General features: G+C 37.1%; 1 protein-coding gene across 1 annotated transcript in view; it reads left to right on the top strand.

Annotated features, from left to right (window-relative positions):
* Nucleotides 1-26,195, top strand: part of LOC117336598 (UHRF1-binding protein 1-like) — a 123,120-nt gene that overhangs the window by 33,828 nt on the left and 63,097 nt on the right. The window contains exons 5-10 of the mRNA XM_033897210.1: nucleotides 816-924; nucleotides 1,979-2,219; nucleotides 3,679-3,842; nucleotides 4,013-4,053; nucleotides 4,284-4,462; nucleotides 4,788-4,889. Coding sequence (XP_033753101.1) covers nucleotides 816-924; nucleotides 1,979-2,219; nucleotides 3,679-3,842; nucleotides 4,013-4,053; nucleotides 4,284-4,462; nucleotides 4,788-4,889 — 836 coding nt within the window. The remainder of the gene's footprint in view (nucleotides 1-815; nucleotides 925-1,978; nucleotides 2,220-3,678; nucleotides 3,843-4,012; nucleotides 4,054-4,283; nucleotides 4,463-4,787; nucleotides 4,890-26,195) is intronic.

Below are 26,195 nucleotides of genomic sequence, written 5' to 3'. Positions count from 1 at the left end.
TTTTAAAAAAATCCTTACCAGAAACACACCTATTTGATTTAAAATAATAATCATAAATAAATTGTATTTATTATTTATGCTTAAAATGATATTTGTAATAAATAAATACGGATGCTTCCCGTGCCGGAAATTGTGAACAATTTACCGAGACGTACGATGAGTATTTTGTTGACACATTTTGTTTAAAAATGAAAATAATGTTTACAACTTCGGGATAACCGGTACATTTTACATAGGTTTTATAATATCGGGACTAACATTTTACTTTGGGATTTTCGAATTATCCGAATTATTATTACTATGAAAAAGAAGGATTTTGGCCGGAACCGGAGTAATTCGAGTTAAACAGGGCCTTTGAGTTATCCGAGATCGAGTTGACGAAGTTTGACTGTATATATAAAGAACCAATTACAGGTAAATAACTTATTACAGGTAATATATGTATATATATATAGAACAAGTCACAGATAAATATAGAACAAGTTACAGGTAAAAATCATATTACTGGTGAGCATAAAACTACATGTAGTCATAGGTTCAACTTATCAAAGGTAGATGTAGAACTAGAATGCAATTACATGTATACAGTTTAGGTACTACTAGTTACAGGTAAATACAGGATACAAATATATCGGTATAGGTGCAAACTTCATTAGTTACAGGATATTGAACTTGATACAGGTCAGTATCTGTCAGTATCTGGTATAATATTCCCCCCTTCCCCCCAACATTTCCTATTATGTCATTATGTCAAGAGAACCTGTTTGATTTATTAGTTTATTTTGAAAAACATTATTTAACCTATTCTTTTACAGGTCGGGAGGAAAGTATGGCTTTTCTGACCGAGTTATTGATGGTATATATGTCCATATAAATGCTGTGTCGGTCAAATTTATGTCCAGGAAATTCCACGCATCTCTACAGGTTTGTCAAAAATCAATAATCTCCAGGTCAAAATGTTATTTTTCTAACTAGTCCCCTCCTGGTGAAACCGTTGGGTGTGGGGGGCTATCGGTTTCCTCTCTATCCCTGGTGAAACCGTTGGGTGTGGGGGGCTATCGGTTTCCTCTCTATCCCTGGTGAAACCGTTGGGTGTGGGGGGCTATCGGTTTCCTCTCTATCCGTCTTGTATGTATGTACGTAACACAAAGTTTGTCAGCGTACTAGCAGCTTCATATCTTGAAGGATTTTGATCATAATGATAAAGGGCCATACTATCTTGGACAAATTTTCAGGGATTTTGGGTCAAGGTCACAGTTACTATTTTTAGCGGGGACCCATATAGGGGACATGTATTGCTTTACCCAGTATGCTTATTGAAGATCAAATCCTAATTTTCTTCATTGCCAGTGTCAGAGATTCATAACCTTGAAAATTTGATTATACACTGTAGCAGATAACACAGTTGATTTAATATGAACGTTTCACTGAAATAATTTTACAAATTCTAATATTTTGGATTTAGAATATAATCACATACATGTATCAGTAAAATACTACAATTTACCATCTGAGTTAAAATGGATGTAAATAGCCTCTTTCTGAAATGTTGATGGAAGTCAGATCTATACTACTAGTCCAACATTCTGGAAATTCTGTGAGAAAATCTTATATACTTGCCAATTTCCTTAGATTTCCAATGTTCAAGCCAAAAACAAGTACACTTATAGAACAGCTTTTGTTAAAGAACATATTTTAAGGTGCTCTTTCTTTTGGAATAATTGAATTGTGGAAATTAAGCTTAATTCAGTTTAACAACTGATAACTTGTGTCTAAATTTAGAATTCAGTGTCCAAAATCAGATGTCTCCCTCCCAAGTAGAGACAGTTGGCAAGCAAACTTCACTAGCTAATAACTCAATATCAGATTCTAACTAATTGGTTCACAAAATCTAAATCAACATTAGAGAAAAACATTTGTTGTCCGTTTCACACCATGTTGAATTATCTTTTTACGAGTCCGTTTGTTTTGTAAACAGCTTTCCCGAGTTGTAGTCCAGAGTAAAACTCCAAATTGGCAGAAGACGGATGATCTCCGGTCAACCAAAATCCGAGAATCTAGTCGTGGTGAGATTCTCTTGTTCAAGGAAGTTGAATGGCAGACAACTCGGATTGAAGCCACAGCGGTGGAAGGAGAGACAAACGACTTCCTACTGACACCCCTACGCCTCATAGCCAACCAATCAAAAATCAGGATCACCATCAAGAAAAACCTAAGTGGTAAGAAAGGTTTAATACTGAGTTTATATACAATTGTATTTAGTATTTAACAGAACAGAATTCTCTTAATTTATTATAAATCTTAAAAATGCATTCCTGATGCAATTATTCTGATTTTGATTAGGGGCTATTGCAGTAATATATACAAATATATCCTTCAGAAGAATTCAAGAAAAAATTTCTTTTCATAGTGGAAGCAGGAAAAAAAATAAGCATATTGCTCCCTACATGGAATCCAGGATAGTGGAGGAACTATAGGTTTCCTCCCCTGTCCGTCTTGTACCTATGTACGTACGTACATGTATACATCATTCCAAAGTTTATCAGCGCTACCAAGGCTTTATTCCTTGAGGGATTTTGATTAAAATTTCATACAATGATAAAGGATCATAATATCTGGGACAATTATGAGTTTCAGTATTTTTGGGTCAAGGTCACTGTTACTATTTTTAGCGGGACCAGTATGTTTGTTATATGGTACCATTTGATTTAAAGTATTTCTCTCTGTGATTCCTGTTTGACAACCTTGGAGTCCTTTCGTTTGATAGATATTTATACTGGAATAGCCCTTATTTTTTATCAGAATTTCAAATGCCATAGATAATTGGATTTTGATTGCTGTGTGATGTAATCTCCCTTATAATACCCAACCACTATGTAATTTGTCTGAATTTTGCAGTTCTTAATAAAAAATCAAAGTGTGTTTTCAATTTCCAAATTTTCATGTCTCTGAATGATCAGTATCATCTGTATTTATAAATTATATCACTTTTGATCTGTAAAACTTGACAACATCTTTATAACATTATGTATTTGAACAAATGTTTATATATCTTTCACACAATCAGCTAGTGGTTAAAAAACTGTGTTGGTGAGCTTTCAAAAAAATGAAATGGGGGGTATATATTGTTATCCATGTTAGTCCCGTCCCATCCCAAGGCATCCATCTTCGCTAGCCATTTTTATGATTTTGATGAGATATATGTGATCAATAACTTCTCCCATTTTATCAAACATTGCGAATGTTTCCCCAAATATTGTACGTCTCTGTATTTAGGTAAAATGCCATAAAATAGTCGGCAAGTTAGCTCTGTACTGGACGCTGCAATTTTTGTTTACTGTTAAAACTAAGCCTGAATGTAAAACGCGATTTGATTGGATGCCCTGGGATTCCAGGGTGCGACAGTTTAAACATGACTATATCTGTTAAAGGTTTGTGGAGTGTAAAGTTATCAGAAACCATGGCTAGCGAAGATGAGTTGCATCGTGTACCGCCCCAACCTGTCACGTTATGTCCCATCCTGTCCCTAGCCAGTGTAACTAGCTAATCTCAAGAAGTGCTGATGCGATCCTCACCAAACTGTGTTTTGGGTTGTTGTCAAGTGGCAGCAGGGGCATTTATGTCTTAGACATTTTCTAGTTTCTTTGTATCAAACAATAAGTGCAAATGTTTTTCCAGACTGTAGCATCATCTCCACACGGGTGATGCTGTTTCTTGACGACATCCTTTGGGTGCTGACTGACACGCAGTTAAAGGCGGCCATCTTGTATGCCAATTCACTACGGTTGATGATTGAGAAATCCAGAGAACAGAGCAAAAAGCTGGCAGCAGAAACAATATTGGTAAATTTTAAGATGATATAATTTAAGATAAAATAGCTGAATAATTGAATTCTGTATCCTGTCATATATATATATTTCTGTCATTTTATGAGCTAGATTTTGTTAAAAGATTAACTCTTTGAATATATCTAATAGGAAGAAAGACTTTATGAGTTGAATTGTGTTACAAGATTAACTCTTCGAAGATATCTAATAGGAAAAAAGCCTTTGTGTGATTTTAATTTTGAAAATTTTGAAGAAAAATAAAATAAAATATTTAAAAATGTGTTGTACTAGGTATCTTACTGACTTTGCACTACAAAGGACTCTGGGTTTTGACAGGAACAGTACCATTATCTCCCAAGACCACCAGGCATAGAATTTCTTTATTTCCATAGTCTTATCAAAGGAAAATATTTTACTATAATATTATAGTTCTAAATTTTCTGATGTTTGCTGCAGCGTCAGGGCCAGTACCGACAGATGTATCCCTCAGCATCAAGCTTCCCAGCGACCACGCTCCCAGTCCAATGCCACACCGGCCCAGTTCTTCATGAAATACGATGTACAGACTACTTCCTACCATCTCATTAGTAGTCGTATTGACCTCCACCTTTGTGACGATTCCTCACCTGAGTCTGGTAAGTGGTTATCTCCCCTTACTCCGTAGTTACTGTTACGTTACAATGGTAGTGATCACATATGGACCAGTTGTAATTTCACTTACAGAGGCAGGGCTCAAAATATACAAATTTAATGTTCTTAATAAGAAAATATAGTTAATATTTAACAATTCTTTCTTTCTTTCTTTCTTTCTTTCTTTCTTGAGCTAGTGTAACTTAAATTGTTTTGAGCTGGATATTTCTTGAGACAACTGACAAAAACTTGTTTTGTATGTCGCAAGAAAACTGTAGCTAGTGGTGGCTATGTTAACAATGTTGAACATTTTATAATTTTTTTTTGTAGATGTACAAAACAACCCGAATCACAACAAGAGCATTGAAGGCGGAGCTATGCAAATCACGTTCAACAAGCTGTCTGTAGACATCTACCCTTTTAATCCAGCAGGTAAAAAAAATGCACATATTGATAGTTTTTTATTCGACTGGCCAAATGTCCGACAATTGTTACTTGACTGGGCATACATTACTTAATATGCTGCTTGATTCTATGAGTTTCTGCTCCACTTTCCTTTGAAGTTTAAGTTTGTTTGTACATACGCCCTAAAACGATCACCAGCCAATCACTACCGAGCCTACATAGTGATTGACAGGGTCATGCCATGAAATTTATTTTCAATCTTAGCTAGAAAGTAAAGCACTGATTTCAGCTTATTAGAGTTTAAATACTTTTATTTCCAATAGAAAAGAAATATAACTTTGAAGTCTATAGAAAATTGTTTTGTAAAATTCTGCAGGTTTTGAAATAAGTTTGATTTTTTTTTGTGATTATTTTGCATGGAATTGGTATAAATGTGGTATATATTATTGCTGCCATGCTTTCCAGTTTACGTTGAATCCAATACACAAATAAATATATATCCAGGTTATCTATACCAAACTTTACCTAGTTTTGATTGGAGTTATGTCCCCTTCATTGCGAGAGCACTCGGTATTCTCCACATGTATAACACGTATATATATTATATATCATACCTGACAATAACACTTGTAATCAGCTTTCTGACGTCACCTGCTGGCGACCCACTTCACACCACAGGACAGATCTAAAAAGGAAAATTACCCTCCTACCATATTAACAAGTTTATTTAGAAAAATAAAGTGTAATTAATAAAAGTAAATTACAAAAAAAAAGTAATTAGTCTTTATTTGAATATTTTAAACACTAAGTTGACCAGTTTTATCAATATCCTTAAAGTTAAAGAAATTCCTTAACTTAAAATTTCCTATAGGAAAATATCACAGTATTTATGGAAAGTTCCTTAGCTAAGATTTCTACCTTAAATCAAATATTGCTTTTATATGTAAAATTTTAAGTTAAAAAATTTCCTTAATTAAAGGAACATTGAAGAAGTTTTAGCCTGATGCTGCTAAATTTCATTTTATATATGGATTGAAATTAGCATTTGACATTGTAACTATGGCAACAGATATGTTCTGTATATCACGAACCTTACACTGTAGATAGCGAAACCTCTTTAATATGACATCTAAGCTTCCTAACAGCCTGTGTTACAGAAGATAATTCTACAAACTGCAAACCCCTTTCTTATAAAATCTTAAAATAAACAACATTTAACTTTCAAACACCCTGTCCAATCTGACAAATAGTTTGTCCATTGGAGGTCGGATTACTCAAGTTTAACGCCCAGAAATTACAGGGCCAAAATGACAGAAGATACCTTTACCTAAGTCTGTAAATGAAATTTACAAATAATATATCAAGTTGTATCTATAATTTGTGAACCTTTGAGATGGCTATGTTGCTGTGATATAGAGTTATATGAAACTCCAAATTATTGTTATTATCTAATATCTGTATGATTCAGTGAGGTAGCACTATAAATCGGCAAAAGTTCCAAACTATCACAAGGAGACTTAACACAAACATACCGCAGCCTCCCAAAACACACATACACACTCACCACATGCATGCATATCGCAAACACGGGAGGCCGTCCTTAAACGACCTTAGCTGTTAATAAGACGTTAAACAAATAAAACCAAACCAAACCAAATATCTGTAAACGATACGGAGGGTAGGGTGTCATTGTGGTGTGGACGTGTAGGGTAGGGTGTCATTGTGGTGTGGACGTGTAGGGTAGGGTGTCATTGTGGTGTGGACGTGTAGGCGGACAGCAGGCGATGTCAGATTTGGGTGTACACTGTTATATCCATCCATCCTGGCTTTCAGATGAGGAGTTGATCATGTCTCGTGGTGAGTTTGTTCATCCGTTCATGCATGTCCCCCGTAATTTATTTTTACATGTATTTTTCTGTAGAGTAAACCAAAAGACATCTTTCAATAGGATATACTGCTGTGTCATCAGAATTAAAAGTGGCTTTTTTGTGCAGAACCGTGTGCTTCTCAAACAGTGTCCTGACCTCCGTGATATTGTTAAGCTGGAGTTATTCCCCCTGTATACACTCTCCTTTATGTGTATTTGAAAGAAAAAAAAACAAAAAACAAAAACATAGACAAATTTAATAAAGAAAAACATTTCTGTGAAAAATAAATAAAAAAAAGTATTAGATTTCATTAATTTTTTATTTTTTTTTGCTTCAGATAAATTTTGGTAGTTTAGCTGAGACTCGTTTTGGTTTTGAATGCTTTCATAGATTTTCTCTGATTATTTTCTGCCATTGATAGACTGCATGTGAATATTCTAAGCTATTGATGGCCCTGGATCTGTAAATGTTGTACTGGCAAAATTTTGTATATGTTGGTACATGTATATAAGAATGGCTGATTTACATACAAGAGACATTATTATAGTCTCCTACTGGTGAAACCGGGGGGTCTCCATCAGTAATTGCATATGTTCATAATACTAAAGGTTTTCAGCACTCTAGCAGCTTCATTCCTTGAGGGATTTTGATCAAACTTCACATGATGTTCAAAAACAATAATATCTTGGACAAGTTTAAGTTTCAGGGGTTTTAGGTCAAAGCCAAGGTCACTATTTTTAATGGGGTTGGGAGTAGGGGACATATCTTTTTAAAAATGTGGAAAAAAATAACTTAACCCCTTTTACCAAAGTTTGTGACATTATATTTACAATACTGAAGTAATTCTTCAGAAAAGTATATATCTATATATATATATATGGGGCAAAGAAGTAATTCCAACAGTGTAAACAATAAGGTTAGTTAAATTTTCGAGGCAATCCGACCCTTTATCAAAACACAAAAAATTACAAATACAATCACATAATATATAACATTATTCTTATTTTATTGTATTGTATTTCCAGTACTTCTTATATATATTATGTGATTGTATTTGTAATTTTTTGTGTTTTGATAAAGGGGCGGATTGCCTCGAAAATTTAACAAGCCTTATTGTTCACACTGTTTGAATAACTTCTTTGCCCCATATAATCATTACAAGTAATTCGTATCCTCCATACATTTATGTGAGGATCCAGTGTTATCTGGATTATACTGTTCATATTACTTCTTTGACTCTATATATATATATATATATGTAAAACCCTGTTCTCATTTGGTTTATACAAAAAAACATCTAGGGAGTACAATCGTATTTTCATGAAGCTAGCCACTCAGTGATGTCATTACAGTTAATAAGTCAAAACAGTGATGACACTTTTGCTATATAAAATTATATAAAGGTATTTTCCTATTCATAGAATAATTACTATTATTAAAAAAAAGAAGATATTTAGCATGTGAACAATGGTTTATCAATTTGACTACTTAATTTTTTTTTAATCAGTATTTGCTAGTGACAGTGTGTAGAAATGTTTTTGTAAACAGATAAAAAAGATCGTGAGATACTAGTGTTGTTTTGACTAGTCATAAAAGGTGTCGGACAGATATACCGTAATTTACGGGATATAAGCCCAGGGGGATACCGTAATTTACAGGGTATAAGCCCAGGGGGCTAGTGCACTGGAAATTGGCAAAAGTTGGGGGGGGGGGGGGGGGGCGGGGGCTTATCCCCGGATAAGACCCTAGGCAAGAGAGGGAAAAAAATCGGCTGCCATCTTGGATTATAAGCGAAAGAGGATAGCCCGATCTACATCAGTGATCCATGACTGAAATGTTTTTAAAAATAATACAATACGTACATCGTTTATTCCTTTGGGATCGCAGGTGACGATCGTAAGTTACAAGGTTCGGAAAATGTGTTCAGTCACCACATACTTTGTGAAAACAAATAAGAACATATGAACCATTTTCTCGTCATTTTATTTTTACACTAGTAGATAACTAAGAAATCTTTCGTAGAATACGTACTGTACATCTGTCTACTAGTATGTCGACTATACAACTTAAACTACGTCTACGGTAGACTACACTGCATTTTGCATAAGCTATCACTTACTGAAACTGAAATTATACTTATTTGTAACATCATGATATTGGTTGAGCCCTAGAGAAGAATTGTGACACACTGTTTCAAAAACAATTAGCTTGGATAGCGAGCAACAAACTCCAATTATGGCTGCTCTGTTTATGTACATAATGTGGAACGGACAACAGATTTGTTTCTGTAACGCGAATCGAGAAAGTATCTGTTATTAATGCTGTACATCAACTTGTTGCAAAAAAATAATTTCTGAATTAAGTCTGAAATAAATTACCTCGGCTTGTTTGTGTATTTGAGCTGGATTAAGAGAAATACACTCGGGAAATCAAATCGGAATTTTACGTGTCAAACCAGTAATATTTGGAACATTAGCCTTTGCAACAAAAAATAAATGCTCAAAATATAATAAAGAGATATATTCAAGTTTAAAATGATTGTTATTTATCCTGAATAAAATAAGTTATTAATGATAATCTAAAAAGATTGCTTTCATCCAAAAAATAATCATTTTTCATTCGGTAAAAAGATCAGATTTTTTTTTACAGAATCTAGATTTAAATTAATCAATTAATTTTCGCTGCATATATTTTGATTTGTTTCATTGTTTTTATTCCAATTCAAAATTTGGGGGTGGGCTTAATCCCGAAGATGAGCCTACACAGTAAAAAAGTGAAAAATGGGGGGGGGGGGGGGCTTATCCCCTATCCCCGAGCATGGGCTTATACCTGGTAAAATATGGCAGAATCAACATTTCAATAGTTGACATCAAAAGGCTGAAGATTGTCAAGGCCTTTAATGAATGAATTCTCAAGTGGCTAGTTTTATGTGTATAAATGGAATGTCGCTCTAATTAGGTCTGTCTGTAGATGAGATGGATTTTCTCTCGAAATTGAAACCAAGGTCGAAGGAGATTGTATGTTGTTCTTGTAGTCTGTAGAGATTTCTTTCTAAAATAAACCAATGTAGTAATGGACTATCCAACAGATTGTAAACGGTTTTCTTGTAATGTAAATCACTCAAATAAGATATGATGATAAGTTACAGAATATGTATAGTAGATTATAGTATATCAAGAAGTGGATTATAATTTTTTTTTTTTATCAAAAATGTAGTTATTTATTAGTATATCAAGAATTGGAATATATATATATATATATATTTTTTTTTTTTTTTATTTATTTTTTTTTTTTTGTCAAAAATGTTATATTATTTTGAATAATATTTGTTTTTAATCTTCATTTTTAGCTCACCTGCCCGAAGGGCAAGTGAGCTTATGCCGTGGCGCGGCGTCCGTCGTCCGTCCGGCGTCAACTTTTCCATTCAAGCAACTTCTTCTCAATAACCAAAAGGCCCAGAGACCTAATATTGGGCCTGTAGCATGCTGGGGTGAAGGGCTACCAAGTTTGTTCAGATGAATAACGTTGACCTTCATTCAAGGTCACAGGGGTCAAAAAGGCTAAAATCTTTAAACGACTTCTTCTCAATAACCAAGAGTCCCAGGGAGTTGATATTAGGTCTGTAACATGCTGGGGTGAAGGGCTACCAAGTTTGTTCAAATGAATGACCTTGACTTTCATTCAAGGTCACAGGGGTCAAATATGCTAAAAAAAATTTAAACGACTTCTTCTAAATAGCCAAAAGACCCAGGGACTTGATATTGGGTCTGTAGCATGCTGGGGTGAAGGGCTACCAAGTTTGTTCAAATGAATGACCTTGACCTTCATTCAAGGACACAGGAGTCAAAAAGGCTAAAATCTTTAAACGACTTCTTCTCAATAACCAACAGATCCAGAGACCTAATATTTGGCCTGCAGCATGCTAGGGTGAAGGGCTCCCAAGTTTGTTCAAATGAATGACCTTGACCTTCATTCAAGGTCACAGGAGTCAAAAAGGCTAAAATCTTTGAACGACTTCTTCTCAATAACCAAGAGGCCCAGGGAGTTGATATTTGGCCTGTAGCATGCTGGGGTGAAGGGCTTCCAAGTTTGTTCAAATGAATGACCTTGACCTTCATTCAAGGTCACAGGAGTCAAAAAAGGCTAAAATCTTTAAACGACTTCTTCTCAATAACCAACAGATCCAGAGACCTAATATTTGGCCTGCAGCATGCTAGGGTGAAGGGCTCGCAAGTTTGTTCAAATGAATGGCCTTGACCTTCATTCAAGGTCACAGGAGTCAAAAAGGCTAAAATCTTTAAATGACATCTTCTCAATAACCAAGAGGCCCAGGGAGTTGATATTGGGTCTGTAGCATGCTGGGGTGAAGGGCTACAAAGTTTGTTGAAATGAATGACCTTGACCTTCATTCAAGGTCACAGGAGTCAAAAAGGCTAAAATCTTTAAACAACTTCTTCTCAATAACCAAGAGTCCCAGAGACCTAATATTTGGCCTGTAGCATGCTGGGGTGAAGGGCTCCCAAGTTTGTTCAAATGAATGACCTTGATCTTCATTCAAGGTCACAGGAGTCAAAAAGGCTGAAATCTTTAAACGACTTCTTCTCAAAACCAAGAGTCCCAGGGAGTTTATATTGGGTCTGTAGCATGCTGGGGTGAAGGGCTACCAAGTTTGTTGAAATGAATGACCTTGACCTTCATTCAAGGTCACAGGAGTCAAAAAGGCTGAAATCTTTAAACGACTTCTTCTCAATAACCAAGAGTCCCAGGGAGTTGATATTGGGTCTGTAGCATGCTGGGGTAAAGGGCTACCAAGTTTGTTCAAATGAATGACCTTGATCTTTATTCAAGGTCACAGGAGTCAAAAAGGCTAAAATCTTTAAACGACTTCTTCTCAATAACCAACAGTCCCAGGGAGTTGATATTGGGTCTGTAGCATGCTGGGGTGAAGGGCTACCTAGTTTGTTCAAATGAATGACCTTGACCTTCATTCAAGGTCACAGGGACCAAACAGGCTAAAGTCTTTAAACGACTTCTTCTCAATAACCAAGAGTCCCAGGGAGTTGATATTGGGTTTGTAGCATGCTGCGGTAAAGGGCTACCAAATTTGTTCAAATGAATGACCTTGACCTTCATTCAAGGTCACAGGAGTCAAAAAGGCTAAAATATTTAAACGACTTCTTCTCAATAACCAACAGTCCCAGAGACCTAATATTTGACCTGTAGCATGCTGGGGTAAAGGGCTACCAAGTTTGTTCAAATGAATGACCTTGACCTTCATTCAAGGTCACTGGAGTCAAAAAGGCTAACATTTTAAAACGACTTATTCTCAATAACCAAGAGTCCCAGGGAGTTTATATTGGGTCTGTAGCATGCTGCGGTAAAGGGTTACCAAGTTTGTTCAATTGAATGACCTTGACCTTCATTCAAGGTCACAGCGGTCAAAAAGGCTAAAAATTTTAACAACTTCTTCTCAATTATCAACAGTCCCCTTCTCAATTATCAACAGTCCCAGAGACCTAATATTTGGCCTGTAGCATGCTGGGGTGAAGGGCTCGCAAGTTTGTTAAAATGAATGACCTTGATCTTCATTCAAGGTCACAGGAGTCAAAAAGGCTAAAATCTTTAAACGACTTCTTCTCAATAACCAAGAGTCCCAGGGAGTTGATATTAGGTCTGTAGCATGCTTGGGTAAAGGGCTACCAAGTTTGTTGAAATGAATGACCTTGACCTTCATTCAAGGTCACAGGAGTCAAAAAGGCTAAAATCTTGAAACGACTTCTTCTCAATAACCAAGAGTCCCATGGAGTTAATATTGGGTCTGTAGCATGCTGGGGTAAAGGGCTACCAAGTTTGTTCAAATGAATGACCCTGACTCGCATTCAAGGTCACGTCGATCAAGTATGCTTAAATCTTTGAATGACTTTTAGTGAAAAGCCAAAGTGCAGAGAGACATTATTATATTGGTAGCATGCTTTCAAATAACTGCAGGATCCATATATGAAAAGATCACTGCATTGCAGGTGAGCGATTTGGGCCCATTGGGCCCTTGTCAACTTCATTCAATCTTAAATCATAATCATTGTTATCCTGCCTCAGTTAACCAGTTCATATCTGTGACTGGTGGTTCTAAATACTGTCATTCACTATATATGCATATTAGACTGGCACCCTGTCTCTAGAATTTTAAAATTATAAATAGAATTGAGCTTTATGAATTTGGTGTCTAAGATCACACTTTGGTTTAGTTTTAAACTAAGTGGAGATACAATTAAGTACAAGAATTTAGCATAGCAATTCTTAAAAAAAACAACAACAGAAAAACCACTTAGGGGCTGATGGCCAGTCTAATTTTCCAAGGTTTCAAACTAAGGGGAGATAAACTAGTATTAGAATTTAGCTGAGCAATTCTTAACAAAAAACTTGGGGGCCAGTGGCAAGTCTAATTTCCCCACAGCCCCACTCGATTTGCACTCTTCTCAGAAGATCGCATTCCGTTATATGTAAATCGAATAAACCTGAAGAAAATAATCCAAAACAAACAATTCTTATGTTTTCTCAAATACTATGACACAAACACGTGCATGTATGTGTCATAGATTCTTCTCTAGTGAAACTCATCACTCGCACACTTAAACATGGTTGCCGCCATCTTGGAAGATAAATCTTCCAGTTTCGAGACGGAAGAGGTAGAAGATCTTCCAGAAGCAGGAGAGCTACGAATCGAGTGACCAGAAGATATATTCTAGAAGGAGAAGAGTGCAAATCGAGTGGGGCTCTGGCTTCAAACTAAGGGAAGATAATCTAGTTTTATAATTTAGCTGAGCAATTCTTAACAAAAAAACTTATTGGTTGGTGGCCTGTCTAATTTTCTTAAGTTTCTAACTAAGGGGAGATCATCTAGTATTAAAGCTTAGCTGAGCAATTCTCAGCAAAAAAAACTGCGGGACTGGTGGTTAGTCTATATGCATATGAATATACTTAATGAAATAAAAAATCGTAATTTATCATCTTGGACTGAAAATTGATAATGACCATAAAGTATCATTAATTATCATTGAAATGCCTACTACAATTTATCATAAATGTAGAATGAACTACAGTTGTTAATATATTAATCTGTTGAGAGGCACATGATGTTGTACTATCTGTACTGTATAATCTGGGCTACTGGAAGCTTCTACTCATTGTAAATTTCCCAAAATTGCAGTAAAAATGTTGATTCCCTTTGTCTATATCTTATCCTATATTGTGGGTTATTTGGAGAAATGTGTATAGAATAGTCGGAACTAAATATTTATTCCAGAATAATATTTTATTTGTATAGTTTTCTAGGTGGCATGCTGCCTGTATTTTGGGTCAGTGGAAATCTCTGCTGTCTATAAGTATATAGTCTGTACTCTGGGTTATTGGAAATCTCTGCTGTCTATAAGTATATATAGTCTGTACTCTGGGTTATTGGAAATCTCTGCTGTCTATAAGTATATATAGTCTGTACTCTGGGTTATTGGAAATCTCTGCTGGTTACAAATTTTCCTATATTGGTGGTTCTTCTAGAATATTCTGGCCAGGGTTTCATCAACATTTCTTAACTAAAGGAAACTTCTTCTACCTTAAAATGTTCTATAGGAAAGCATTAATGGATTTAAGAGGGAAAAATCTTAGTTAAGTTTAAATTCTGTAATGCTTTCCTATATGGGAAATTAGTTTGAAATGTTAGGAATTTTGATAATAAGTGTTGATGAAACTGAGGCCCAGATTCTATTTATTGCAGAATGATATATTTCAGATTATCTTTACTTTAATTTGTTTGGTCTCCGGAGATCATGACATGTATCATTGAATGTTATGATCATTATTATTTTTCTAAATTTATTTAAAATGATAAATAACAAAGTGTTTATTTCTTTTGTGAGTGTGTTTCTTGTTAAAATGTAATATATCTCACAAATTATTGCAAGGGCAGTAGAGAGACCTACATTGGGTGGTTACAGAGCACAGTGCTGCTACTACTCCGACTCATCTCTAACTAATAAACCAGAGAGTATTGACATGCAAAGACAATCGTAATTCTAATATAAATCAATTAAACAAAGATACAACATAAACAAAATGATAGATTTACTTGACGTCCCATCCTGTCCCGTCCCATCTTGTCGCGTCCTGTACTGTCCCATCCCATCCCGTCCCATCTTGTCACGTCCTGTACTGTCCCATCCCGTCCCGTCCCATCTTGTCACGTCCTGTACTGTCCCAGGTCGTCCCATCCCGATGCAATGTAACTTAAAGCTAATCTCAGGAACTGCTGCTGTGATCCTCACCAAACTGTGTTTCGGGGTGTCAAGCGGCAGTGGGGGCATTGATGTCTTACAGACATTTTCTAATATACCGGTAGTAAATAATTGATACCTGTGTTATCTATCGTACAGGTTTTATTTTACCTACCTTTTCCTCACCTCACATTCATTTTTTTTTTTTACAATATTTCATCAAATGTCATAGACTTTATCACTTTTTTTTTTGGTCTTTTATTTGGAATTGATGTGATATACAAATTGATTCCACATTGAAATTAAAATTGCTATATATACACTATTGAAATCACATATCACTTTATATATGAAATTTATAAGCTAGAAGTATCTTCAGCATCTTTCTTCTCCTTCAGTAATTTAGTTAAATTTTGAATTTTGCTCAATTTCTTTGGTTGAAGTTTGGTTAAACTTAAATTTGCATTGAGCTCCATTTCTTCAGACTGACTACCTTGGTAAACTGTGCTTGGCTCGATTCGTTTGGTTAGATTTGATGATTCAGTTTCTTCCATCGAACTCAGAGTAATAGTTAAATGGCTGATTTGTATGTTTTGCTATCAGTACTAGTTATTTTTAATGAATCCACAAATGAAAAGTCATTAATTCACAAACTTTTAGCCTTTCAATTATAAAAATTACCACAGATGTAATATAGAGCGCTACTAAATGTCTTTTATTGTATCATCCGATATAAAATCTCTCGCTCTTTAATGAGAGAATGCCACTTATAGAGCTGAAATTATCAGCCTGGCACTTTCAAGCGTCATAAATCAGACACCTTCACTTTCACCTGATAAACTGGGGGGGTCATTAAAATGGTGATTAACTGGGGGGTCATTAAAATGGTGGATTACGAGATTTGTTTGACTGTAAAACATGAAATATGTCTCCCACAATACACTGTCCGTACTCTCCCACAACACACTGTCCGTACTCTCCCACAACACACTGTCCGTACTCTGGTACGTTAGATTTGTGTTTTAGCTGTATATAAGTACTACTGCTGGATCAGTGTACGAAGTTTAATGACAAGAGAATTTAGTATTTCTTTAGGTGTTTCAGAATTTTAAGTATTTTTTTTTTGTCATGGATGATTGTAAATATATTTGTCCTGGAAGATGTAGAAAATTTGTAATGATTTTTAGGTCATCTGACCCGAAGGGTCAGGATGACCTATAGTCATCATGCTTCGTCCGTCGTCGTGCGCCGTGCGCCGTCCGCCGTGCGTAAACTTTTCACATTTCAATCTTCTTCTTAAGTTCCACCAGTGGGATTAAGCTGAAACTTACCTGAAATGATCCTGATATGATCCTGACCAAGTGTTGTTATTTTTCGGGTCAGTCCGAAATCCAAGATGGCCGCCATAGCCGCCATTTTGAAAACACATTTTAAACTTCTTCTCAAGTTCCACCAGAGCTGTTGGGCTGAAACTTGCCAGAAATGATCCTGAGATGATCCCGACCAAGTGTTGTTATTTTTCGGGTCGGTCCGAAATCCAAGATGGCCGCCATAGCCGCCATCTTGAAAAACACATTTTAAACTTTTTCTCAAGTTCCACCAGTGCTATTGAGCTGAAACTTGCCTGAAATGATCCTGAGATGATCCCGACCTAGTGTTGTTATTTTTGGGGTCAGTCCGAAATCCAAGATGGCCGCCATAGCCGCCATCTTGATAAACATATTTTAAACTTCTTCTCAAGTTCCACCAGTGCTATTGAGCTGAAACTTGCCTGAAATGATCCTGATATGATCCCGACCAAGTGTTGTTATTTTTCGGGTCGGTCCGAAATCCAAGATGGCCGCCATAGCCGCCATTTTGAAAACACATTTTAAACTTCTTCTCAAGTTCCACCAGTGCTGTTGGGCTGAAACTTGCCAGAAATGATCCTGAGATGATCCGGACCAAGTGTTGTTATTTTTCGGGTTGGTCCGAAATCCAAGATGGCCGCCATAGCCGCCATCTTGATAAACACATTTTAAACTTCTTCTCAAGTTCCACCAGTGCTATTGAGCTGAAACTTGCCTGTAATGATTCTGATATGATCCCGACCAAGTGTTGTTATTTTTCGGGTCGGTCCGAAATCCAAGATGGCCGCCATAGCCGCCATCTTGATAAACATATTTTAAACACTTCTTCTCAAGTTCCACCAGTGCTATTCAGCTGAAACTTGCCTGAAATGATCCTGATATGATCCCGACCAAGTGTTGTTATTTTCGGGTCGGTCCGAAATCCAAGATGGCCGCCATAGCCGCCATCTTGAAAAACACATTTTAAACTTCTTCTCAAGTTCCACCAGTGCTGTTGGGCTGAAACTTGCCTGAAATGTTCCTGAGATGATCCCGACCAAGTGTTGTTATCTTTTAGATTGGTCTGAAATCCAAGATGGCCGCCATATCCGCCATCTAAAAAAACACATTTTAAACTTCTCCAGTTCCACTGGTGCCATTGAGCTGGAAATTGGTGAGGATGTTAAGGAAGGGGGGCCAACAAAGTGTTGTTAATTTTTCGGCCTCGTAAAAACTTTGACATGGCAGCAATGGCGGCCATTTTGTAACATGATTGCGCAATCATGGTTTTCCTGAACAACACCTATTTCAAACTTCTTCTCAAATTCCACCAGTGGGATTCAGTTCTAACTTACCAGAAATTATCCTTAGATGGTCCAGACCAAGTGTTATTATTTATTGGGTCGGTCAGAAATCCAAGATGGCCACCATGGCCAACAGTGCCACTATATACTTCAATTACTTGCTACAGAGAATGCATACTACAATAATATAAGGGTTTTAATTTAGAGTCAGATGACCGTTAAGGCCCCTGGGCCTCTTGTTTCATTAGCTCACCTGCCCGAAGGGCAAGTGAGCTTATGCCGTGGCGCGGCGTCCGTCGTCCGTCCGGCCGGCCGGCGTCAACTTTTCCATTCAAGCAACTTCTTCTCAATAACCAAAAGGCCCAAAGACCTAATATTGGGCCTGTAGCATGCTGGGGTGAAGGGCTACCAAGTTTGTTCAAATGAATAAAGTTGACCTTCATTCAAGGTCACAGGGGTCAAAAAGGCTAAAATCTTTAAACGACTTCTTCTCAATAACCAAGAGTCCCAGGGAGTTGATATTGGGTCTGTAGCATGCTGGGGTGAAGGGCTACCAAGTTTGTTCAAATGAATGACCTTGACTATCATTCAAGGTCACAGGGGTCAAATATGCTTAACAATCTTTAAACGACTTCTTCTAAATAACCAAGAGTCCCAGGGAGTTGATATTGGGTCTGTAGCATGCTGGGGTGAAGGGCTACCAAGTTTGTTCAAATGAATGACCTTGACCTTCATTCAAGGTCACAGGAGTCAAAAAGGCTAAAATCTTTAAACGACTTCTTCTCAATAACCAAGAGTCCCAGGGAGTTGATATTGGGTCTGTAGCATGCTGGGGTGAAGGGCTACCAAGTTTGTTCAAATGAATGACCTTGACCTTCATTCAAGGTCACAGGAGTCAAAAAGGCTAAAATCTTTAAACGACTTCTTGTCAATAACCAAGAGTCCCAGGGAGTTGATATTTGGCCTGTAGCATGCTGGGGTTAAGGGCTACCAAGTTTGTTCAAATGAATGACCTTGACCTTCATTCAAGGTCACAGGAGTCAAAAAGGCTAAAATCTTTAAACAACTTCTTCTCAATAACCAAAAGTCCCAGGGAGTTGATATTGGGTCTGTAGCATGCTGGGGTGAAGGGCTACCAAGTTTGTTCAAATGAATGACCTTGACCTTCATTCAAGGTCACAGGAGTCAAAAAGGCTAAAATATTTAAACGACTTCTTCTCAATAACCAAGAGTCCCAGGGAGTTGATATTGGGTCTGTAGCATGCTGGGGTTAAGGGCTACCAAGTTTGTTCAAATGAATGACCTTGACCTTCATTCAAGGTCACAGGAGTCAAAAAGGCTAAAATCTTTAAACAACTTCTTCTCAATAACCAAGAGTCCCAGGGAGTTGATATTGGGTCTGTAGCATGCTGGGGTGAAGGGCTACCAAGTTTGTTCAAATGAATGACCTTGACCTTCATTCAAGGTCACAGGAGTCAAAAAGGCTAAAATCTTTAAACGACTTCTTGTCAATAACCAAGAGTCCCAGAGACCTAATATTTGGCCTGTAGCATGCTGGGGTGAAGGGCTACCAAGTTTGTTCAAATGAATGACCTTGACCTTCATTCAAGGTCACAGGAGTCAAAAGGGCTAAAATCTTTAAACGGCTTCTTCTCAGTAACCAAGAGTCCAAGAGACCTAATATTTGGCCTGTAGCATGCTGGGGTGAAGGGCTCCCAAGTTTGTTCAAATGAATGGCCTTGACCTCATTCAAGGTCACAGGAGTCAAAAAGGCTAAAATCTTTAAACAACTTCTTCTCAATAACCAAGAGTCCCAGGGAGTTGATATTGGGTCTGTAGCATGCAGGGGTGAAGGGCTACCAAGTTTGTTCAAATGAATGACCTTGACCTTCATTCAAGGTCACATGAGTCAAAAGGGCTAAAATCTTTAAATGACTTCTTCTCAATAACCAAGAGTCCCAGGGAGTTGTTATTGGGTCTGTAGAATACTGGGGTAAAGGGCTATCAAGTTTGTTCAAATGAATGACCTTGACCTTCATTCAAGGTCACAGGAGTCAAAAAGGCTAAAATCTTTAAACGACTTCTTCTCAATAACCAAGAGTCCCAGAGACCGAAATTTTGGCCTGTAGCATGCTGGGGTGAAGGGCTCTCAAGTTTGTTGAAATGAATGACCTTGCCCTTCATTCAAGGTCACAGCAGTCAAAAAGGCTAAAATCTTTAAGCGACTTCCTCTCAATAACCAAGCGTCCAAGGGAGTTGATATTTGGTCTGTAGCATGCTGGGGTGAAGGGCTACCAACTTTGTTCAAATGAATGACCCTGACTCACATTCAAGGTCACGTCGATCAAGTATGCTTAAATCTTTAAATGACTTTTAGTGAATAGCTTAAGTGCCGAGAGACATTATATTGGTCCTGTAGCATGCTTTCAAATAACTGCAGGATCCATATATGAAAAGATCACTGCATTGCAGGTGAGTGATTTGGGCCCATTGGGCCCTTGTTGTTTTTCTTTTGAGAACTCAAAAAAAATTTACACTGACAGCCTCCATAGGATCATACTCCCCCTGAGAAAAAAAAACAAAAAAACCCCAACACTTTAAAAGGATTCGGTAAAATACTTGTGTACATTCCCCATTTAGGTAAGAGAGGCTTCTGAGGATCTTAAGAACTTAGAGATAAATTGTCATTTTCTTTTTTTTTCCTCATAATTTTGAAAGCCCAGCAAAAATCAGCTTCAAACATGTAGTTTAAAGATGTACTATAACAGCTCATCAAAATTCTGATTGCTGATGATATTTTCGGAGACCAAAAGGTTAAGATGTATTCAATGTTTTAATTCCAACTTATTACTTCAGTTGTATATTGCGATCTACCTCTGATCACTGGACCTTAACACCATAACAAATATGCTGGCACACCCAGAGAGCTTGGAGTGATCGATCACGGAAACATACACTATGGTTAATTTTGTTTTGTTTCTATCAAATGCATACCCTAGATACGTCATTGTTTAAGATGTTACATTATGTATAGGAGTATGATAGTTGATGTTATAAATTCATATCATATGTCTGTATACTCTTATGTCACTACATTAAAATTTCATATATAAATGGTTGCAGCAGTCAGAACTAGTTTGGAGGGAAGGGGTCCTGCATCATGTTGGTAAATTTCACAACACAATCTTTTAAAAATTTCAGTCAAATGCAAAATGTATGTCACATTTTTAGCTCACCTGTTTACAAAGAGTTGGTGAGCAATGGTGCAGCGTCTCACAATCTGTCGTCCATTGTCCTTCAACTTTTTGTTTTAAATTGCAACTAGTCGTTATGTACTGAGGACCAAAAGGAAGGGGAACAAATTTTGCATAAATGGTGACCCCATCCCCCTGATTACTCAGTGGAGAGATACAGTGTAACTCAGTGGAGAGATATACCATGTAACTCAGTGGAGAGATATAATGTAACTCAGTGGAGAGTAATACAATGTAACTCAGTGGGGAGATACAATGTAACTCAGTGGAGAGTAATACAATGTAACTCAGTGGGGAGATACAATGTAACTCAGTGGAGAGATACAATGTAACTCAGTGGGGAGATACAATGTAACTCAGTGGAGAGATACAATGTAACTCAGTGGAGAGATACAATGTAACTCAGTGGAGAGAGATACAATGTAACTCAGTGGAGAGATACAATGTAACTCAGTGGAGAGAGATACAATGTAACTCAGTGGAGAGAGATACAATGTAACTCAGTGGAGAGATACAATGTAACTCAGTGGAGAGATACAATGTAACTCAGTGGGAGAGATACAATGTAACTCAGTGGAGAGATACAATGTAACTCAGTGGAGAGATATACCATGTAACTCAGTGGAGAGATATACCATGTAACTCAGTGGAGAGATATACCATGTAACTCAGTGGAGAGATATACCATGTAACTCAGTGGAGAGATATACCATGTAACTCAGTGGAGAGATATACCATGTAACTCAGTGGAGAGATATACCATGTAACTCAGTGGAGAGAGATACAATGTAACTCAGTGGGGAGAGATACAATGTAACTCAGTGGAGAGATACAATGTAACTCAGTGGAGAGATATACAATGTAACTCAGTGGAGAGATATACAATGTAACTCAGTGGAGAGAGATACAATGTAACTCAGTGGAGAGAGATACAGTGTAACTCAGTGGAGAGAGATACAGTGTAACTCAGTGGAGAGAGATACAATGTAACTCAGTGGAGAGAGATACAGTGTAACTCAGTGGAGAGAGATACAGTGTAACTCAGTGGAGAGAGATACAGTGTAACTCAGTGGAGAGATATACCATGTAACTCAGTGGAGAGAGATACAATGTAACTCAGTGGAGAGAGATACAATGTAACTCAGTGGAGAGAGATACAATGTAACTCAGTGGAGAGAGATACAATGTAACTCAGTGGAGAGAGAAGCAATGTAACTCAGTGGAGAGAGATACAATGTAACTCAGTGGAGAGAGATACAAAGTAACTCAGTGGAGAGAGATACAATGTAACTCAGTGGAGAGAGATACAATGTAACTCAGTGAAGAGAGATACAGTGTAACTCATTGGAGAGAGATACAGTGTAACTCGGTGAAGAGAGATACAATGTAACTCAGTGAAGAGAGATACAATGTAACTCAGTGGAGAGAGATACAAAGTAACTCAGTGGAGAGAGATACAATGTAACTCAGTGGAGAGAGATACAATGTAACTCAGTGAAGAGAGATACAGTGTAACTCATTGGAGAGAGATACAGTGTAACTCAGTGAAGAGAGATACAATGTAACTCAGTGGAGAGAGATACAATGTAACTCAGTGGAGAGAGATACAATGTAACTTAGTGGAGAGATACAATGTAACTCAGTGGAGAGAGATACAATGTAACTCAGTGGGGAGATACAATGTAACTCAGTGAAGAGAGATACAATGTAACTCGGTGGAGAGAGATACAGTGTAACTCAGTGGAGAGAGATACAATGTAACTTAGTGGAGAGAGATACAATGTAACTCAGTGGAGTGATACAATGTAACTTAGTGGAGAGATACAGTGTAACTCAGTGAAGAGATATACCATGTAACTCAGTGGAGAGATATACCATGTAACTCAGTGGAGAGTAATACAATGTAACTCAGTGGAGAGAGATACAATGTAACTCAGTGAAGAGAGATACAATGTAACTCAAAGGAGAGTGATACAATGTAACTCAGTGGAGAGTAATACAATGTAACTCAGTGGAGAGAGATACAGTGTAACTCAATGGAGAGAGATACAATGTAACTCAGTGGAGAGATACAAGGAAACTTAATGAAGAGGGATACAATGTAACTCAGTGGAGAGAGATACAATGTAACTCAGTGGAGAGATACAATGTAACACAGTAGAGAGAGATATTTTCAGGGGAGGTTTCTGCTTAATTGTTTCAAATTTCTGTCACTGTGATATCTGAATAAGGTCCCTGATCATCAGTAATTTCATTTCAGTATAATAATGTCCTTATATATAATTTGTCTTTTTGTTAAAAAGTTAGTGCACATAATGGGTTTGGAAATTCAAGCCAAGTTTGATGATGATCAAAACGTATTCACACTATACAATGCGTTTCCTTTGTTGTGTGTAATCAAGGAAAATGGGTAAAAAGGATTAAATATTTATTGTTGTAGTGTTAATGGAGTCCTGTATTAATGCATGTGTTAGACGTGTCATTTCCATAACAACTGGGATATTCAATAAAACTCTAGAATCAACTGTACTCACATATTCGTTAGGAAAAACAACAGGATGGAATATGTTAATCGGCATTTGTCACATTTTTAAGTCACCTGAGATGAAGATCAAATTTATCACAAAATCAGCTACATACTTCCGAAATAATCTGTAATCGGCCGGCTGTTATCCCATGAATTTGCACATGTAATATTTTATGCGTATGTCACCAGCGTAATATATATCTAGAAGCATTTTCATTTGTGGCATGAGTTAGAAATTTATTGTGAAATTATAATATGCAGGATAATGTTCAATCAAGGCTCACAAAAAATAAAACTTCAGACTTGTTCCAAAAAATCTTGTATGACATGAAAACTCATTAAAGAGGCATAGTCTATACCGTGTAATGTATGGTATGATATTTTATATTAAACCTGTAAGAATCGTACAGAGTTTGCCCAAGAGTAATGATCAATATCACCAATGATTGACAGATATCAGGTTTTATAATGGTAATGCGCTCGCCTTTCATCCCGATTCCCTGATCAGATGTGAAGGGTATGTGGGGTCACCTGCCTGACCATGTGGGTTTTCTCCAGGTTAACATTGGTTTCCTCCCACTGTAAGACCCCTCCGGGCCAACAAGAGTGATCAATATGATTAAGTTCATCTAATTTGCTTCCTAAATGTTGTAAAATTAATAAAAGTTTATATGTATTGACAGATATTACCCAGTATGCTAGATCTGCTATAGATATGGTGGAGGTTTATATAATATTTCTCTGTATGTATCCTTGTCTATATATCATGCCAGCTGTGTTTTATAGTTGATTAATTAGTCGTTTGATGATTAATGATATTGTTGCCAATATATTTTTTATTAGGGATGAAATATGTTGTAAAATAGTGTACCTAGAGATATTGTTATATTTTAAGTCTATTTTTAGGTCATCGGATGACCTATAGCCATCGTGCTTCGTCCGTCGTCGTGCGCCGTCCGTAAACTTTTCACATTTCAATCTTCTTCTCAAGTTCCACCAGTGGGATTAAGCTGAAACTTGCCAGAAATGATCCTGATATGATCCCGACCAAGTGTTGTTATTTTTCGGGTCAGTCAGAAATCCAAGATGGCCGCCATTTTGAAAAACACATTTTAAACTTCTTCTCACGTTCCACCAGTGCTATTGAGCTGAAACTTGCCTGAAATGATCCTGATATGATCCCGACCAAGTGTTGTTATTTTTCGGGTCGGTCCGAAATCCAAGATGGCCGCCATATCCGCCATCTTGAAAAACACATTTTAAACTTCTTCTCAAGTTCCACCTGTGCTGTTGGGCTGAAACTTGCCAGAAATGATCCTGAGATGATCCCCACCAAGTGTTGTTATTTTTCGGGCCGACTCGAAATCCAAGATGGCCGCCATATCCGCCATCTTGAAAAACACATTTTAAACTTCTCAAGTTCCACCTGTGCTGTTGGGCTGAAACTTGCCAGAAATGTTCCTGAGATGATCCCGACCAAGTGTTGTTATTTTTCGGGTCGGTCCGAAATCCAAGATGGCAGCCATAGCCGCCATCTTGAAAAACACATTTTAAACTTCTTCTCACGTTCCACCAGTGCTGTTGGGCTGATACTTGCCAGAAATGATCCTGAGATGATTCCCACCAAGTGTTGTTATTTTTCGGGCCGATTCGAAATCCAAGATGGCCGCCATAGCCGCCATCCTGAAAAACACATTTTAAGCTTCTTCCTAAGTTCCACCAGTGCTATTGAGCTAAAAATTGCCTGAAATTATCCTGATTTGATCCCGACCAAGTGTTGTTATTTTTCGGGTCGGTCCGAAATCCAAGATGGCCACCATAACCACTATCTTCAAAAACACATTTTAAACTTTTTCTCAAGTTCCACCTGTGCTGTTGGGCTGAAACTTGCCTGAAATGTTCCTGTGATAATCCTGACCAAGTGTTGTTATTTTTTAGATTGGTCTGAAATGCAAGATGGCCGCCATATCCGCCATCTTAAAAAACACATTTTAAACTTCTTCTTCAGTTCAACTGGTGCCATTGAGCTCGAAATTGGTGAGGATGTTAAGGAAGGAGGGCAAACAAAGTGTTGTTATTTTTTTGGCCTCGTAAAAACTTTGGCATGGCAGCAATGGCGGCCATTTTGTAACATGATTGCGCAATCATGGTTTTCCTGAACAACACCTATTTCAAACTTCTTCTCAAATTCCACACCGTGGGATTCAGCTCTAACTTACCAGAAATTATCCTTAGATGGTCCAGACCAAGTGTTATTATTTATTGGGTCGGTCAGAAATCCAAGATGGCCACCATGGCCAACAGTGCCACTATATACTTGCTACAGAGAATGCATACTACAATAATATAAGGGTTTTAATTTAGAGTCAGATGACCGTTAAGGCCCCTGGGCCTCTTGTTAGATTCTAAGTCTTTTGTTAGAATTAAAGTCTATATTGTTAAATTCAAAGCCCATTCTTAGATATTAAGTCTATTCTTAGATATTAAGTCTATTGTTAGATATTAAGTCTATTTTTTCATTTTAAATCTCTATGTATTTCAAGTGATGTCTGTTATTTACCTTAAATTTAGTTATATTTGTCAAATTAGATATTTTCATGCTTGATTTTGATAATTATATAAACTGTTTTGTTAATACCCCGTGGGTACTGTGAAGGTGACCATATACTGTATTTCCACTTAATTTGTCAGTCCATCATTCATTTTCTCATAATACCTAATATACTCTTCAGCTTACAAATGGCAAATCTTGCATTTAAGCACATTTGGGATAATGAAGTTCTGA

Source organism: Pecten maximus, chromosome 10, assembly GCF_902652985.1.
Source record: "Pecten maximus chromosome 10, xPecMax1.1, whole genome shotgun sequence".
Lineage (NCBI taxonomy): Eukaryota > Metazoa > Mollusca > Bivalvia > Pectinida > Pectinidae > Pecten > Pecten maximus.
The sequence above is the reverse complement of the archived record's forward strand: the minus strand, read 5'-3'. Positions and strand labels throughout refer to the sequence as shown.